This window comes from Nyctereutes procyonoides, unplaced genomic scaffold, assembly GCF_905146905.1.
Source record: "Nyctereutes procyonoides isolate TBG_1078 unplaced genomic scaffold, NYPRO_anot_genome, whole genome shotgun sequence".
In the NCBI taxonomy this organism is placed as follows: domain Eukaryota; kingdom Metazoa; phylum Chordata; class Mammalia; order Carnivora; family Canidae; genus Nyctereutes; species Nyctereutes procyonoides.
This window is the reverse complement of record NW_026575135.1, coordinates 17,144,611-17,163,605: the sequence shown is the minus strand read 5'-3', so window position 1 is coordinate 17,163,605 and position 18,995 is coordinate 17,144,611. Positions and strand designations below refer to the sequence as shown.

At 37.1% G+C, this 18,995-nt stretch overlaps 1 protein-coding gene across 2 annotated transcripts in view; it reads right to left on the bottom strand.

Annotated features, from left to right (window-relative positions):
• Window positions 1-105: 105 nt before the first annotated feature.
• The window catches only part of TEX10 (testis expressed 10), a 65,912-nt gene continuing 47,022 nt past the window's right edge, over window positions 106-18,995 (bottom strand). For both annotated transcript variants that reach the window (XM_055301620.1, XM_055301618.1), the window contains exons 12-15: window positions 9,291-9,371; window positions 7,513-7,694; window positions 1,511-1,721; window positions 106-327 (exon numbers count right to left, since the gene is read on the bottom strand). In XM_055301620.1, the coding sequence (XP_055157595.1) occupies window positions 214-327; window positions 1,511-1,721; window positions 7,513-7,694; window positions 9,291-9,371 (588 nt within the window). In that variant the 3' untranslated portion in view covers window positions 106-213. The remainder of the gene's footprint in view (window positions 328-1,510; window positions 1,722-7,512; window positions 7,695-9,290; window positions 9,372-18,995) is intronic.

Here is an 18,995-nt window from a genome sequence, read left to right as displayed (position 1 = left end):
ATGCAAAATACACTAACCACCTTGTAACCAAGTATCATATACTAGTCCAAGAAGCCAAGCTATGTTATTTTCCTACTTTAGTGCAAAGGAAGGTTCATAAACAACTTCTTTAAAAGTTCAGCTTTAATGACAAACATTACATCAATCTCTCTTCAAAATTAGATGTGAATAAACAATTTCAAACAGGAGATACCACAATGCCTCTTACTGTACTCAATACACTGTACTCAGTGCACTGGGGCCCTGGGGATGCCCAGTGATATACACATTGAAGCAATAATGTAAGTCTGTGAGCCACTGTTCCTGAATACCTCCACTCTTCAACGTCTGCAGAGAAAAACAAGAGTACTTTGAGAATTGTATCAAAATTGTTAATGACAGTATTTTTCACACCCAAACAAGATCTCAGAACCACTGCAACCCCATCTTCCACCTATCAATCACCATAGAAATCTACTGGAATGAAGTTCATGCCCAATTAAGAAAATTCCTAGTTACAATACCCTCAAATACAAGCCGTACACCAGTTTCTGGTTTCATTTGTTCCCTCTCGAATACTTCTAGGAACCTCCTCCCCCCTTGGCATGGTACAATTTCACAATCTTTGCATGAACAGGAAAATTCTACAAGGCCAATTGACAATTTCTGTCATTCTCTTATTTATAGAGGTGGCCTGAATCTCCAACCTTGGAATAATCCAAATTACTGACTTTTTTCCTATTTCTGAATTATTCTATTGCTACTTCCATTACGTCTAGAAGGCTACTGAGAAAATCCAGAATAAGAATCTGTTACATCTGGATAAGTTCTATTACTCTGAAGTATTACTACATATCAAAGTCCTCAATACCTACATAAAAAACCTCTAACTTTTCCAAACCATAAACACTGAAAGAATGCTAGACAGAGATACCCTTGTAAACACAGAACCAACCCTTAGACAAAGCTGAAGTCTGTAACAATTTAACTTCCCTCTTATTCTCCAGTGAACTAAGTGACTAGAAATTGATTGTAGTTTATTCCTGCTAAATAATTTTTTTAATGACAGCTAACATTTGTTGAAAACTTACGTCAGTTATACTAAAAACTTTACTTGAATGATCTCATTTTATGGTTATCAACACCCAAAGAAGTTGCTATTCTTACAGCTAAGTAAAATAACTGACAGGTTTAAAAACATGCCAAATTACCACAGTTAATCAACAGAGTTTAAGAATCCTGGTAGTATGTACTATGATGCCTATACCTTTTCTAAGCTGCCTGCCACCTTAATTCAATTTGAGTATTTTATGGCTTTTGTTACTGACTCGATCAAAGACCTCCCCCTGGTTAAGTAACAGGTGCTAGTCAACAGGGGCAGCCCTAGGAAATCACCACAGTGGGCTTAATTCTAGGAGCCAGTCAATGCACAGGAGGCCTCACCTCCCCAGAGCAACACCCACCTCCATGCCCTGCCCATGAATCTTTTTTCTAGTACTAATGGTACAAGGCCCTGTTTCACACTTCTTACCGTGATATTCTTGATGATCTGCTGCACCAAGATGGCATTGGTTAACATATGAGTTCTGAGGGGTGCATGCTGAAGCAGCAGGCGAAGCAGCTGGCCCACAACAGGCAGCTCCTCAGGCCCAGCTCTGTTCACCCGCAGGCTCTGCAGCATCAACCTGAGGACTCGAGGCAGGAGAGCCAAGATGGAGACACAGACCCCCCACAGCTTGTCCCTACAACAGACAAAAATGAGTCAGAAAGCCAAAACACAGAAAAGGTACCCTTTCCATATTTCCTAAAACTGAAAAAGGTCATTTTAAGAAACACGGTGTTTTCTAATAAAACTCCACAAATCAAAACTAGTAACTGGGTTTCATCAGAGCTAATTTTAAGCAAATCCAATGAGGAAGCAGGTGCTCTCCCCTATTTAATGAGTTCTAGGAAGCCTAGCAATCAGCACTTTCCTGGGCTTAACAGGACATTCTTAAACCTGATCATATATAACACAGAACTAGACAATCTACACACACATACTGTTCTCTACCACTTAACATTATTCAACCATTATACAATATCAAAAATCAAGAGTAAGAATATCCCACTGATGAAAAGAACATGGGATGCCTGGCTCAGTAGAGAACGTGAACTCTTGATCTTGGGGTCTTGGAGTTTGAGCCCCATTTTGGGGGTAGAATTTACTTAAAAAAAAAAAAAACGGGTGCCTACGTGGCTCAGTTGGTTAAGCATCCAACTCTTGGTTTTAGCTCAGGACATGATCTCAGGGTTGTAGAATGGAGCTCCACATTGGGCTCCACAATCAGCTTGAGGAGTCTGCTTGAGATTCTTCCCCCCCCCCACCCTGCCTTTTATCCTAGCTCTGCTCTGATGCATGTGCTCTTTCTCAAATAAATAAAAATAACCACACACACAAAACAACAAAACTTCATGGAACTTTAAGCCTGTGACCTGAATTATGAGCCTCTTCAATGTTTTAAGGAGGGCAAATTTGTGGAGAAAGATGTGCTCACGAGGAACCAAAATGGATTTCAGAAAGTAGCCAGTAAGGAAACTATTACTGTACTACTAGGTCATGAAAGGCCAGAAATAATCCAAATATTAGTAAGCATCATTATCTTGGTATCATTATAGAGGAGGAACAAAAACGTTTTATGAAAAAGGGGATTTGTAGCTACCCTCACCACATGCTAGAAGTGTCAATTAAATGCAGAAATAGAGTCCCACTGGCTGCTAAAAGCTCTGACCTTAGTCTGTCAGATTCTATTACCAGAAGTGTATAATCCTTCTAGTTCCCAAATCCTTCAGAGAGAACTTGACTACCTCCAGATGTAGAAGCAGTACTCCTTTCACACTCTCATGAACCTCCCCAACTTCATACACAGCATCAAAGGTGAATACTGAATCCACTCTAAGCCAACCAGATTCTCTTACTTATAAGAGACTTTACCCAGCCTGTTGACTCATGCATAGCCAAGTTAGGAGAGCCATGTGCAAGGAGAAAAAAGCCAGACTGCAGACACAGCTAATAAGGCACAGAGACAGAGATTACACAATTTAGAAGAAAATGTGAGATAACTACACTTTGGTCCCTAATGAGTTTCAATTCCTTGCCCTTGGGTTTTATAAGTTACCCCCGTAATGATCCAATATTCATTTTCTATTTTAACTTGAGTGGATTTCAAATAATTGCTGATCAAAACTGTGCTAAAAGGGCTCATGGATTCTACACAATACTAAATACAGTGAATAGATCAATAAAGTTTAGAACTCCACCTTAAAACCACATTTAAACTGTCAAGTCGAAAAAATACGAGAGACCTGGGTACATAGGCAATAGAAGAAATACCATATGAACAAGAGCCATTCCTAGGGTTTTCTAAGAGTTGTCATGTACACGAATAAGGCTACTTATTCTACAAGTGTTTAAAGGACAGAACTGGGGGGGGTCGCTTGGGTGGCTCAGTCAGTTAGGCTTCTGCCTTGGGCTCAGGTCATGATCTCAGGGTCCCAGGATGGAGCCCCATGAGCTTCCTGCTCTGCAAAGAGTCTGCTTTTCCCTCTCTTTCTGCCACTCCCGTTTCCCCCACACTCCTGCTCTCTCTTGCACACATGCACTCTTTCTCAAATAAATACTTTAAAAAAAAGAAAAAAAGGACAGAACTGGGACCAATGAAATTGAGGTTTCAGAACTCAAAGCAGTTCTGAAAACCACTCTAAAGAAACTGATGAGGGGCACCTGGGTGGCTCAGTGGTTGAGCATCTCCTTTGGCTCAGGTGGTGATCGCGGAGTCCTGGGACTGAGTCCCAACATCAGGTTCCCACAGTCCCTCTGCCTATGTTTCTGCCTCTTGTGTGTCTTTCATGAATAAATAAATAAGATCTTTAAAATTATAAAGTAAAATTAAAAAATAAAGTGATGAAAGTTCAGTATTTTGCATACAATTTTCAGGAGTTCAGCTAACTCCACAAATTTCTGATAAAGTCCAATCAGATAACAGCAACCTCCCCTTCCACTCCAAACACAGAGAAATAGAAATAAAATACTTAAAAAAAAAGTACACAGCCAAGCCCCAAAAGCCAGAATGGGTAAAATTTCTAGGTGCCAGAAACCATCACAGAAATCATATAAACATACCCCAACAGGGGTATAAAGAGTTGAATGTGGGCTTTTAGGTCTGAGTTTTCAACAGCTAAATGTTGGAAGCTGAGACTTCAGGACCCAGGTGTGGGAGGCGGGGTTTCCTATGTGTAGCTGGAAGGCAAGAAAATGTATATGTAAAAGTGACCCATAATCTGCACAGAATTCTCACAAAAGATGCACTCAAAGAGAGGGTATACAATCCAAACCATAAGTTTGTTCAAGCCCATGAAAAACAATCTCCAGAGCCTCACCTGCTCCCCTACTGAAGGGAGAATTCCCACACCAGAGGATAAAAGAGCAAACAGAACAAACTGATAGGGACTTTAAAGTAAGACCAATAAATCATGAAAAAAACCAAGAATGACAAAAAGCCAAGTTAAAAACCAACAACAGAGCAAAGAATAGAGCTGATGAAATTAAAACTTAACAGGGTTAAATAAAACATATAGCAAAGCAGAAGATGTTCAGAGGTACAGGACAGATTGAGAAGATCCCTTCACTTAAAGGAGGTTGTAGGAGAGAACAGAAACAACCAGGGAGGTAACAGAAATAGTAACAGCACTTCCCAGACCTTAGGGAAAAACACCCAGTCTTCAGATCAAAAGTACACTGTCTCAAGAAGCAGGATAAATAAACCTACATTAGGACACACCTTGATTGGCAACACCACAAAGGTAAGAAGAAAACAGTAAAACCATAGAGAGGAACAGATTACTACCTACAACCAAGAGGGCTTAGTGACAAGAGATTTTTTTGTTACTAACAATAAGTCCAGAAGACGATAGAATAGTTTCTTCAAAGTCCAGTGGCCAGAGTTTTTAACAACTCAAACTGACTGGTCAAACCCGATGTTTTGGCCAGCTTTTGTGAAATTAAAAGCCTCCTTAGTAATCTGACTGGCATTCTCATTATTTATAACCTTACAAAAACCTCCTCAGGGAGTAGGGGTCACCCAAAGGGAAATTTAAGTACTTAAGACTGGCTGGCAGAGACTAAGTTATGTTACCCCAAGAGATATCAAGGATCTGGAAATACCAACTGTTTCAATATCTAGCATAAAACATTTAAAACTAGGCATTTTAAACAAGCAAAAAATATTTCATATAATAAACTTTGTTCTGTCCAGCCACAGAGTCAAAAGTGGGAGGTTTCTCTATAAGAAATTATAAATGATCTTTGAAACGTCTCAAAGTATTCAGTAAAGGGACTGTATTTCAAGTGACAGGAAATAACACATAGCAACATACACATTTCATAAATGGGAACACTTATAAAATTTTTTGAACCCTGAGACGTTCCTTGGGATTTATAAAAGCCTTGTCTTGACCTATCAGACCTAAAGTTTGATGATATGTAAGGAAAACATCACATCTGTGTTTATGTGTAAATTTTACAGTCTATTTTAAATAAAATCCATTTTAAACATACATATGTACTTGGCAAAAAAAAAAATCTAAATCTCTGTTGACAGTAAAATGGATAAGTTACTGTGCATTCATATAACAAAACACTGTAGAGTAAGTGTACTGGCTAGATTACAGCCTATCATATACTCACAGCCCATATTTATAAACAGTTTTACTAAAACACAGCCACACTCATTCATTTACATGTTCTTTGTTGCTGCTTTCCTACTGCCAGGGCAGTGCTGAATAGTTCTGACAAGAGACTTTATACATTAAAAACCTAAAATATTTAATATCTGACTCTTTAGAGAAAGAAATTTGCTTAAGCCCTAGTACAGAGAAACAAAAGTAAAATAAATTTCTGAATCAACATGAATGACTCATAAATGACAATCATATCACAAAAAATACATATGGAATTTTATATAAAATTCTTAAAATATGCAAAACAAAGATTGTATTGTTTACAAATCTACATAAAATCTTTAATAAAAGGTAAGGAAGTGATTAACATGTTAAGAAAACCACAGGTTCAAAAACGGCGTCACTTAGGTGAAGGCCCCAAGTCAGCAAACTAAGACTTAATACCTAAAATAACTACAGTTTCAACCCCCCAAAAATGTGACCTTTAACCACGAGTCAACATGGGAACTTTCTGGTCAGCACTAGGAAAAACTTCCTTCCTTCCTCTTCAATTCCCCTTGGAAGGGCAACCTGCCTAAAGGATAGATTCTTTCCTTTTTTCCACTCCTTGTCTACCTTTAAAACCTTTCCCTTTCTATAGCCTTTGAGAGCTCCCCTCTACTTGCTAGATGGGATGCTGCCCAATTAATGAATCAATTAATACAGCCAATTAGATCTTTAAAGTTTACTAGGTTGAACTTTTGTTATTTAACATATAAAAGCGATCTCTAAAGGGTTTAAAAGAGAAAGGTAATTGTAGAGGGTACACAGAGTGTGTTGATAAAATTCTATTTCTGAACCTGAAGACTGGTTAAATGGATGTTCAGTTTATACTTACTCCTTGAACTATATAAATATTTCATACACGTTTATTTTTATGATATGTAAAAGTTAAAAAACTAGAAAGACAAATATCAAAATGCTAACAGGCAATAAACTAATTTTTATTTTCTTATACTATTAGATTTTTTAAAAATCTAGATTTCTATAGAAATCTAGATTTCTGGGGGATCCCTGGTGGCTCAGCAGTTTAGTGCCTGCCTTCAGTCCAGCGCGTGAGCCTGGAAGTCCCGGGATCGAGTCCTGGCATTGAGTCCTGTCATCAGGCTCCCTGCATGGAGCCTGCTTCTCCCTCTGCCTGTGTCTCTGCCTCTCTCTCTGCCTCTCTCTCTCTCTCTCTCTCTCTCGAATAAAGTCTTAAAAAGAAAAATCTAGATTTCTATAAAAAATGTTAACAGGCATACCAATAAGAACATAGTATGAGAATAACTTTTTAAAATTAAAGTGAAATATTCTAAACTATGCTAGAAACTTTAGCCTGAATATTATATAAGAGGTAAAGTACTAATATAAACACTAGCATCTTAGAAAAATATCCTTAAATCCAAGAAGTTAAAAATTTTAGTTAGCTCTAATGAGCCCAAAACAAAATACAAAGGCTTTTGTACTTATTAATAAGCACATTCTTTCAAAGGTAGATAGAATTTTTCTTGTTAGACCTACAGCAACATTAATAAGGAAAGCTCTTAAGAAACTTTATGTCATCTGATTTTTCAAATTTGTAGCCTAAAAGAAAAAACAAAAACTAAAAATTCTTATCAACCCAATGAGAATTTATGAAAGAACAAAGAAAATGACATTAGGTTTACACAAACTCAGAAAGAGAATTTAAGATCTTTCCAAAATCTAATTTTCTTTCACTCTTCTTAAAATTTATTTATTCAGTTGCAGCGGTTAGGGAAAAAAATTAAAGTTGAAGAATACAAAAACTATTACCTCTTTCTTAGATGTTCTGCTTCTCCTTTCTCTAAAGTGAGCAGAAAATAAAGAAGACTGTAGCAACAAGAAGCCAAAAATGGCAGGAGAGTCTCACTAAGTACACACGTATGATCCAGGAGCTTACAGATAACACCCAAAACACAGCCAGCTGTACTGTCAGGAATTACAGTCAACCCAACCTAGGCAGAGAAAAATGAGATTAATGACCTCTTCACAACAGTCCTTCTCTCCAGGATAAAACCAAACCCCATTAACTAGAGAGTTAACATCTAACATCACTTCTAATGAAAAACAGTATATACATAATAAACTTGCCACCTGCCATACCTTAAGGTCCTGTTTTCTCTTAGGAATTTAACTATTATATTAAATAACTTCTTTGAAAGCATGACAACTCAAGAAATACTATTTCCCTAATCCACGCCTCCCCTCTGTAACAAAAAATCTAAAATTTTCAAGACATTACAATTTCTGATGGTCAGATATACTATCATCTAAAAAGATTATTTCAGCCACCCCCCCAAAAAAAATCTTGATACCCAACAACAGCACTCACATGATCCGTATTAGATTCTTCAGACTAGAAAAGTCTAATACCTGCCACCACCCCCACCCCAGGTAATTAAATGTACAAACCAGAGTTCATTTTACAATTAGCCTTCCCCTGCCCTTTAATTTAGCTAGTCATTCAGACATGACGAAGTAAAACACCCTGAAGTAAGACATTACTATATTTAACACTTGATTGCTTCACTGCCCCAAAACCCCAATAAGGGACATCATGGTATATGTATTCATCTGGACTCTCCTATAAACTATCATTAAGGTGGACTCTAACTTATAACTGTTATGTATGCATGGTTTAAATCTCCTGGACACTACTGTTTAATTATTATGAAAGTCTGCAGGTTCTGATCAGGCTGTCTAAATATAGTGGCCAAGACTAACATGGTGATCTTTTAACTAGAATAAGGAGTGTAATCAAAGGAGGGCACTAATACCTAAAGAAGAGATGAAAAGTAAAAAAGGTAAGGATCTTTAGAGACACAGTGCATAAGGACTGGAAGTTCAACAGCAGAGAGAAAAGTACTGGGAATTCAAAACAATATTCTTCCAACTTAAGGGAAATAACATTTTAAAGGAGAAAAGGGGGTTGCAATGTACCCATAAAATTACCCAAACAAGTGAGAGTGCCTAGAAGATAAACTGTGGGAGCCCTCCCTTTGCACTATACATAACTACAATAAGCCAAAGATATAAATGTTGGAGGAAGCTAAAAACCAAAAACCCAGGCATAGCCAATGAGAACAAGGAACACCAACTGGCCAGAAGAAAAGATAGTCTCAAGGCTGAGCTTGCCGCTGCTAGTGACCAGGCCTTAAGCCTGTTAGGTTACATCCCTACTGCAGAACCCAAATCTTCACGGTGGAAATTAGACCCCAGTCTGGATGCTGGATTCCCAATACACCAATACCAAGTACATGTTAATTAAATCAAGAACCTAATGTAAAATTTTAAAGCCCTTCATTGCAGATGTAGAAAGTAAGGTCCTAGAAAAGGGGAATTTCCCAAGATCACAGAATTAATTAGTAACAGCCAGGAAAAACATTGAGATTTCCCAGTTCTTATCACAGCATCATGCTATGAGGCCATGGAACTATTAAGCTTAAAATTCTGCACACTCACTTTCTCCTTGCCTATGGCAAACCCACTATTAAACCAAGAATTGTCTATGCTTTTTTGAGTAGAAAAGCAAAAAAAAAAAGTATATTTACCAAATGCTTACTGATGGCACTCTGCAGGATGTCAAAGCTCTGGTTTCGAGCAGGGATAACCAATAAACTGTGACAAACTGTCTGTCAGAAAAGGAGAAAACCAGGAACCAAATCAGGACATTTTAGGTCAGAAACAAGTTCTACAGAATTTTTTTTAATCTACTTACCCTACATTTAACAGAAGATTTAACAAAAAATTACTCTGAAGATGCAAATGTCAAAGGTAAAACAATTAGGTTTCATATATGAGCTAATTTTCCAAACAATTTATTAATTAAATATTTACCAGACACTGAGGTAGTCCTACCAGGTGCCAGGCACAGGAATGAAAAGACTGAGAAACTCCTCTCTCACAGCTCTAAAAAAAGTAGCTTCAATCTACCAATGTAGAAACTATCTTTCTATTAGTAAGTGCTAAAACTGAAAGATCTGGGTGGCCTGGGTGGCTCAGCGGTTTAGCGCCACCTTCAGCCCAGGGTGTGACCCTGGAGACAAGGAATCTGGTCCCCACATGGGGCTCCCTGTGGGGAGCCTGCTTCTCCCTCTGCCTGTGTCTCTGCCTCTCTCTCTGTGTGTCTCTCATGAATAAATAAATAAAATCTTTAAAAAATAATAAAAAAAATAAAACAAAGATCTGAGTGATGTGAATGGAGGGCTAACAGCCTTTTTTCCACTTGGTAGGAAACTGTACCATAGAAAAACAATTATGATCCAGAAAAAACTAATATCCTCTTCGAATTAATTAGAATGCTTCCTATTCCCCAAAGGTAAAAAGAAGAGAACAATCCACAGGAAAAGAAAAATATAAGGAAGGTGAGAGTCAAATCCTTAGTATTTTTAATTTTCTAAGTTCTCAAGGAAACAAGAGGAGAGAAGGACAACATCAAGTCCTTCAGAGACATTATTACACAATTGCAGAAACTGATGGAGTGCGATGCCAAAAGTGAAATATGTGAAGGAATCACATGGAAAGACAAGATTGGTGGAAACAAGAATATCACTCTAGCAAGATGACAGTGAAACTAAATTTAAGGGAACTGTCAACCAACCCTGAAAAATCAATAGCTTGTTGCATTATTTCTCTATAAAACCTCTTCTAAATTAATAATTACCCAGTTTTCATATGGCAATTTTTGTTTTCTTTTATCCTTGTAAGTAACAATGTAAATAACAGATTTCTAATGCCATCATCCTACTTCAAAATAGGCAGTGAATATTTTTATTATCAAAAGATAAATCACATTTGATAAGGCCCATTCACTATTAAATGACCATTTAGCCTCTTCCTTTCCACCACCCCTTCCCTTCCTGAACAATTCAGTTCTAAAGCCACTGTGTGGGGCTCAATCAGGTAAACATCAGCACTAGAGTAGGCAGGAGAGCTGCAGTGATGGAGGGAAGAGAGTAACCCAGGAACCCCCAACAAGTTGGGAATTCAAATGGGGTGAGGAAAATGCGTGCATGGGAGAGGGGTGGCACCAAACAGAGATTAATTATAGACAAATTGATCAAGTAAATTATATTAAGTGTGACAGAAGCCAGGGTTCTCACCTTCAGAAGAGGCAGGTACAAGAGGAAAAGAAGACAATTAAAATGAACCCTGTGGTGTTAAATTGATGATTTCTGTCCATGACAGCCTGGGAGCACCAAGGACCAAGAGCAATGACCACACCCCGGAGTCCTAAAGTTGGTTTCAAAATACCATTCTCAAAAAAAAAAAAAACAAAAAAACAAAAACAAAATACCATTCTCCACTTAAAGAAAAACTGGGCTTCTTAAAAAAATAACTGATTGCAGGGCTGAGACAGAGAAAATAAATTATGAATCTTGAACAATCTGTGGTACAAGAGAGTAAGGAAGTAGAAAAAAATGAGCACATGTCAAAAGAACAAAAAAAGACTAAATTTTATAGTGACCCACTATAAAATAGGAAACCATACTAACACAAATAAATAAATACGGACTAATAAAAAATGGGATATGAACAGTTTCAAAATATCTCCATAAATTATTAATTACAAAAGATAAAAAGCAAGCAGTGGAGAATTGGGCAGGCAGCACTTCATCAAGTGGGCAAATCAAGTATCTAATGGGACAAATGGAAACCACACACCACCTGACAGGATGCAAACAAAATACCACAGCATCACTTGTGTCATATTCCTACCAAATTTGTATAGCCTGAATTTAACCATGAGGGAACATTAACCCAAATGAGAGGAAAATTTTACAAAATAAGTGTCCCAATGTTCTTCAGTGTCATGGTCAACAAAACACAAGGAAAGACTGTGGAACCATACCAAATTGAAGGAGATTAAACAGACATTTCAACTAAATGCCACAAAAAATTGGGGGCGGATCCTTTTGCTCTGAAGAACATTATTGAAGGGCACCTGCTGGTTCAGTGGGCAGAGCAAGTGACACTTGATTTCAGGGTGGTGAGTTCAAGCCCGTTAGGCATAAAGCTTACCTTTAAAAAAAATTATTGGGGCAACTGGCAAAACATGATTGAGGTTTGAGGATTAAATGACGATAACATGCCAATCTTAATTTCCTGGTTTTGAGGACTAGAGTGTGGTAATATAATGGAATGCTTGTTTCTAAGACACACAAGCTAAAGTATGGGCTATGGGCATTATGTCACAGTCTATGAAAAAAAAAGTTCTTTGTACTGTAGTTGTAATTTTTCTCTAAGTTTGAATTTGTTTCAAGGGCAAATAAACATTAATATAAATACATACACATATATAGTCCTCACTCTTGCACATTACTATGTTAACAGAAACTTGCACATATCAGAACCCCGACTTTACACTGCATAGTTCCAGAATAAGCATGATAATTTGGTCCAAAGTGGAAATTAAGGGTTTTTAAAAAATATACAAAGACTTATTTTTCTTAAGGATTTAAACATTTAATTTCTAGGTGGAACTATTTTTCTACCAAATTGCATCAGAATATGCACAGAACTGCCATACACCTAACACTTCTTATATTTTTATTACTGTACTAAAATGCTAAAAAAAAAAACCTATTAAAACACTAAAATTCAGATCAAGAGATGCTTTCATTTCCTAAATAAAGTTATATCAAAGAAATGTATTTACAGAATGAGTATTTCCACATACTAACAATCCATATCAGAAGAAAATGTCATTAGATTTACCTTTTGACAGATTTTACCCTTCCCATATTGGCAGTCTCTCAACAATTATTAACCAGTAATACAAAACGTAAGAAAGAGACAAGACAAAAAAAAAAAAAAGAAAGAGACAAGACAGCTCGCCTCTCTTCTAGGGCTCTTTCCTTACCCCATTATTCCTTTAAGTGGGTAGGTGGGAAAACAAACTCACTTTACTCAAGCTGTCTTTATTGTAGTATTGGAAACCATGTATTATGCAGGGTCCTTTTGTGCCCCACTGCTTTTTCGGATTATCACACATGCTTAATTACTATAGTTTTATAGTAGATATCTGGTAATATAGAGCCTCCAGCTTTATGTTCATTCAACACTGTCTTGCTATTCTTGATCCTCTGCATTTCAATATAAATTTTGGAATCACCTTTTCAATTTCCACAAAAACATCTGCTCTGATTTGGATTACACTGAATTTATATATACTGTAGATTAATTTAGGGAGAGCTATTATTTTACAATATTGGAGTTTCCCAATCCATGGCATGTACTTGGCTTATCTTTAATATTTCTCAGTAAATTTTACAATTTCCACTGTCTTCAGAGGTCCTCAGTAATCCTTTGGTGAAATTCTCCTTTAATCTATATTCATGGTCCGTGTTTGTGTATTCCTAAGGTAGTGCCCTTAGAGGTCTCTAATGAGTGCCTGTGTGTCCACTGAAGCCCTAACCCACTTCCAGGACAGGAACTTTAAGCAATCATGGTTTCTTGAGCACCATGAGTCATACAAGTTATTGGTGTAGCTTTTAAGCTTCTCTTCATTTGTAGCTTAAGAATTTAGGAATGCCGGGATGGAGGGGAATCCAACATCTCTAAAGTCCCTTGAGTCTCCATTTTTTTCAGTTTAGTCCTAGAAGACAGTCAAAAGGTTGGCAGGATTTTCTGTCCTCCAATACAGGCCATTTCATAAAGCCAAATTCTTATCCTCCTGTTGGGAGAGAAAGCTCCAATGTCCTGAGGTATACTGCTAAACAAAGCTGTTAATGTACAAGGTGGAAATCTACAAGGCCAAAGGATAAACAGGAGCTATTAACAAAACAATTCCAAAGCTCAAATAGAGGGACGCCTGGGTGGCTCAGCGGTTGAGCGTCTGCCTTTGGCCCAGGGCGTGATCCTGGAGTCCCTGGATCGAGTCCCACATCAGGCTCCCTGCATGGAGCCTGCTTCACCCTCTGCCTACGCCTCTGCCTCTTTCTCTACGTCTTGCATGAATGAATAAATAAAACCTTTAAAAAAAAAAACAACAACAACAAAGCTCAAATAGAGCAGAGATGTTTAAGTTCTAACCAATGGGGTCTTCATAGAACATGTAGGTTTTATTCAGATGGTGCTCAGAATGAGAACATTAATTATACAGATAAATTAGCACAACGGCAGGGTTGGTAAGCTTTTTCTGTAAAGGGCCAAATAATACATATCTTAGGCTGTGTAGGCCGCATATTCTCTCACATATTCTTGTGGGGGTTTTTGTTTTAACAACTGAAAAAAATGTAAACACCACTCTTAGGTCCAAGGTGGTACAAAAACAGGGCCAACCTGGTTTGGACCTATAAGCTGTAATTTGTTGATCCTTGACTCAAGCCCACTTGCTCTAATAACCACACCAACAAAACTTAAAAACAAGACTCGAGAGGATAAAGCTAATATTCAAGTAACTTGACTGCCTCCCAGAACAAAGCAAAACACTCCAGCATAATCTAACAAAAAATGTCCATTGTCCAACATGCACTCAAAACTACTAAGCATGACAAGGAACTTAAAACTGTGCTATATAGGGACACCTGGGTGGCTCAGTGGTTGAGTGTCTGCCTTCGGCTCAGGGCATGATTCCTGATCAGGGGATCAAGTCCCACATCAGGCTCCCCAGGGGAAGTCGGCTTCTCCCTCTGCCTCTCTGTGTCTCTCATGAATAAAATCTTTAAAAAAATGTGCTACATAACCAGGAGAAAAACCAATCTGGTTTTCTCCAGAAAACCAGGAGAAATTAGCAGAAATTAGCAGAAAACCTGGAGAATTAGCAGATAAGAGGATGCCTGGGTAGATCAGTGGTTGAGCACCTGCCTTTGGCTCAGGTTGTGATCCCAGGGTCCTGGGATCAAGTCCCACATTGGGTTCCCTGCAGGGAGTCTGCTTCTCCCTCTGCCTATGTCTCTGCCTCTCTGTGTCTCTTATGAATAAAATCTTTTAAAAAATAAAAATATTAAATAAATAAATAGATAGATAAAATGAAATACCTATTATTATAAACATGTTTAAAATAAGGAAGGGGTGCCTGGATGACTCAGTGAGTGGAGCATGTGACTCTTGATCTTAGGGTGGTAGATTCAAGCCCCATGTTCATGTAGAGATTACTTTAAAAAAAAAAAAAGTTAAAAAAGAGGAGATAAAAAATGCATTATATAAAATTTAAAATTCACTTCTTGGTCTTTGTTCATAAATGACATGACTATGTAGAAAATCTTTAACAATTCACAAAAAATTATTGGAACTAAAGTAATTATAGCAAGATTACAGGATACAATGTGAATATATAAAAGTCCATTTTCCAAATATCAGCATTGAAAAACATGAATGCTCGTTATGAATATTATTCATTAAGAAAATTGAATTGAATATGAAATTAAATTTACATTAGCATCTCTAAGAAGAGAAATAGATATAAACTTAAAATAGGTACAAGATCTGTATGAGGAAAACTACAAAATTCTGATGAGTGAAATCCAAGAATAAAATAAATAGGAGGTATTTCATGTTTATGGGATAGAAAGACTCAGAAATGTCAAGATGTCAGTTCTTCCCAAATTCATCCATAGACTCAATGCAAATTAATCAAAATCCCCATAAATCATTTTGTAGATATCAACAAACTAAGTCTAAAGTTTATTTAGGGAAAAAAAAAAAAAAAACAGGCAAAAAATCCAGGCGAAAAAACCCAGAACAGCCAACACAGTATTAAAGGAAAAGAACAAAGTTAAAGGACTGATGATATCCAACTTCATAAATTAAATTACTATAAAGCTACAGTAATCAAGATACTATAGTATTGGTGAAAGAACAAAGAGATTAATGGAAAAGAATAGAGAGCTCAGCAATAGACTCATAGGCAAATGATCTTTGACAATGAAGCAAAGATAGACTTTGTAACAAATGGTGCTTTAACAATCCATACATAACTAAATCTAGACTCTGGTAACAGACCTAAATGTAAAATGCAAAATAAAAAACTATAAATGACTTAGAAGACAACACAGGAAGTAAAACCTAAATGATCTTAAGTATGGTGATGACTTTTTAGATATAACACCAAGCACAAGGCAGGAAAGAAATGATAAGCCGGACTTCACTGTAATTTAAAACTTCTGCTCCACAAAAGACAATGTCAAGAGTATGAAGAAATAAGCCACAGATTGGGAGAAAATCTTTGCAAAACACCTATCTGATAAAGTACCGTTATCCAAAATATTCAAAGAACACTTAAAACTCAACAATAACCCGATTAAAAAATGGGCTAAAGACTGTAATAGATACATCACCAAAGAAGACATATGGTAAATCAACATGAATAGATGAGCCATATCATACATTATCAGAGAAATCAAAATTAAATAATGAGGGACGCCTGGGTGGCTCAGTGGTTGAGCGTCTGCCTTCAGCTCAGGGTGTGATCCCGGGATCCGGGATTGAGTCCCACATCAGGCTCATTGCAGGAAGCCTGCTTCTCCCTCTGCCTGTGGCTCTGCCTCTCCCTCTCTCTCTCTCTCTCTCTGTATCTCTCATGAATAAATAAATAAAATCTTTAAAAAAAATTAAATAATGAGACGCTACGCACCTATTAGAGTGGCCAATATCCAAAACATTGACACCAAATGCTGGCAAAGATCTGGAGCAACAGAAACTCATTCATTGCTGGTAGGATCGCAAAATGGTACAACCACTTTGGAAGGCAGTTTGGTGTTTCTTACAAAATTAAACACACTCTTACCATGGGATCCAGCAAATGCTTCCTTGGTATTTACCCAAAGGAGCTGAAAACATGTCTACACAAAAACTTACACACCTGAATGTTTATAAACCTACACAGTTTTATTCACAATTACCAAAATTTGGAAGCAACAAAGATGTTCTTCAGTTGGTGAATAGATAAACTGGTATATTTAATGCACTATTAGCACTAAAAAGCAATGAGCTATGAAGCCATGAAAAAACACTGAGGAATCTTATAGAATATTACTAAGTCAAAGTAACAGCCAATCTAAAAAGGCAATATCCTATACAGTTCCAAATATATGATATTCTATAAAAGAAAAAATACAGATAGTTAGAGAAAACAAAATCAGTAGTTGTCAGGGGTTGGGGGTGTAGAGGATGAATAGGCAGAGCACAGATGATTTTAGGGCAATAAAAACACTTTGTAGGAGATAATAATAATAGATAATATGGTATCAAACATTTGTCCAGATCCAAAAATGTGTAACACCAAGAGTGAATCATGTTAACTGTGGACTTTGGGTAATTACATCGATACAGAATCATTAATTCTAACAAATGAACCACTCTCATGGAAGATGTTGATAATGGAGGAAGCTATGAATATGAGGGGTTATACAGAGGAAATACCCATTCCTTCGGTTCAATTTTTCTGTGAACTTAGAACTGCTCAAAAAAAAAAAAAAAGGTCTTAAAAAAATCTTTAGGGGCTCCTGGGTGGCTCAGTCAGTTAAGCATCTGCCTTCAGCTCAGGTCATGATCCCAGGATTTTGGGATCTAGCCGTACATCAGGCTCCCCACTCAGTGGGAGGCCTGCTTCTCCGTCTCCCTCTGCCTGCTGCCCCCGGGCTTGTGTTTTCTCTGTCAAATAAATAAATAAAATCTTAAAAAAAAAATCTTTGGGTGGATTTAAGAGCAGATTAGATAATGCAGAAAGTCCAATGACTTGAATACACAAGCATACTTTCTGAAAAGAGGGGGGAAAGGTAAAAAGGTCTCAAAGGCCTACAAGGATAAGGTCAAGATTCTAACATACATGAAACTGGGGTCCCAAAGGGGACCAAAACTCTTTTTTTGAAAGAGCAACTGACATTTTTTCCCAACACAATAAACTATAAGCCTTAAAAAACATTCAGCAAACATCAAGCCAAAAAAGAAAAAGATGATGATGACGACACTAAGGAATGAACACAATCAAATTGCTGAGGAAAGTGATACAAGGATGATCTTGAAAAACATGTAGGGAAAAAAACGCATATAGAGAAAAAAAGACATTACATACAGAAAAAAAAACAATGACCTCATATAATATCATTACACATTATATTATGGTATGAAGTGGTATAGCATAGTTTGAAGGTAGACTGTCCTTAAGAGCAAATACCTAAAAAAACATAAAACAAAGAGGCATATAGCTAATATGCCAAGGTGGAGCTAAAATGGCTAAAAATACCCTATGAAAACAATGAACCATGGTATCTTACTACAATAGGATACTACACAGCAATAAAAACAATGAACTACCATTTACACAATATAAATAACTTTACTTTTTAATCTATTTAAATTAAATAACATACAATATATATTAGTTTCAGAGATAGAGTTCAATGATTCATCAGTTGCATATAACACCCAGTGCTCATTACATCACATGCCCTCCTTAGTAACATAGATAACTTGAAGAGTATACTAAATAAAAAGCAAATTACTGAAAAAGATTTCACTTTTTAAAAGTTTAATACCATGAAAATCTAAACAATATAGTTTTAGAGTTAAGTGCTACTATGATAAAACTGTAAAAAAGCCAAGAATGTGATAAACAAAATTTAAAACAGAATTACTCTGAAAGGAAAGAGGAAAAGCACAAAGGGGTTCAGGGGTGCCTAAGTGGCTCAGTCAGTTAAATATTTAACTTCATTTCAGCTCAGGTCATGATCTCATGGGACATGGGGATCAATCCCCATTGTCAGGCAGGGTCTATGCTCAGCATGGAGTCTGCTCAAGGATTCTCTCCTTTTACCCCTCCCACCACTTGTACATATGGTGCACACACTCTTGCTCTAAAATAAATAAATCTTCAAAAATAAAAACTAAGGGATGCCTTTGTGGCTCAGCGGATGATCCTGGGATATGAGATCAAGTCCCACATCAGGCTCCCTGTGAGGAGCCCGCTTCTCCCTCTGCCTGTGTCTCTGCCTCTCTCTCTCAGTCTGTCTCTCTCATGAATAAATAAATAAAAATAAATAAATAAAAACTAACAGAAATTAAAACTGTTCTTTTAAGATTTTATTTGAGAGAAAGAGAATGAGCAGGGGTAGAGGCAGAGGGAGAAGCAGACTCCCCACTGGGCAGGGAGCCTGATGTGGGGCTCCATCCCAACCTGAGCTGAAGGCAAGATGCTTAACTAACTGAGCCACCCAGGTGCCCCAAAATGTTCTATTTCTTAAACTGGATATATGTTATTATTCTTCAGAGCTTATCCATGCTAAAAAAAAAAAAAAAAAAAAAAAAAAAAAAAA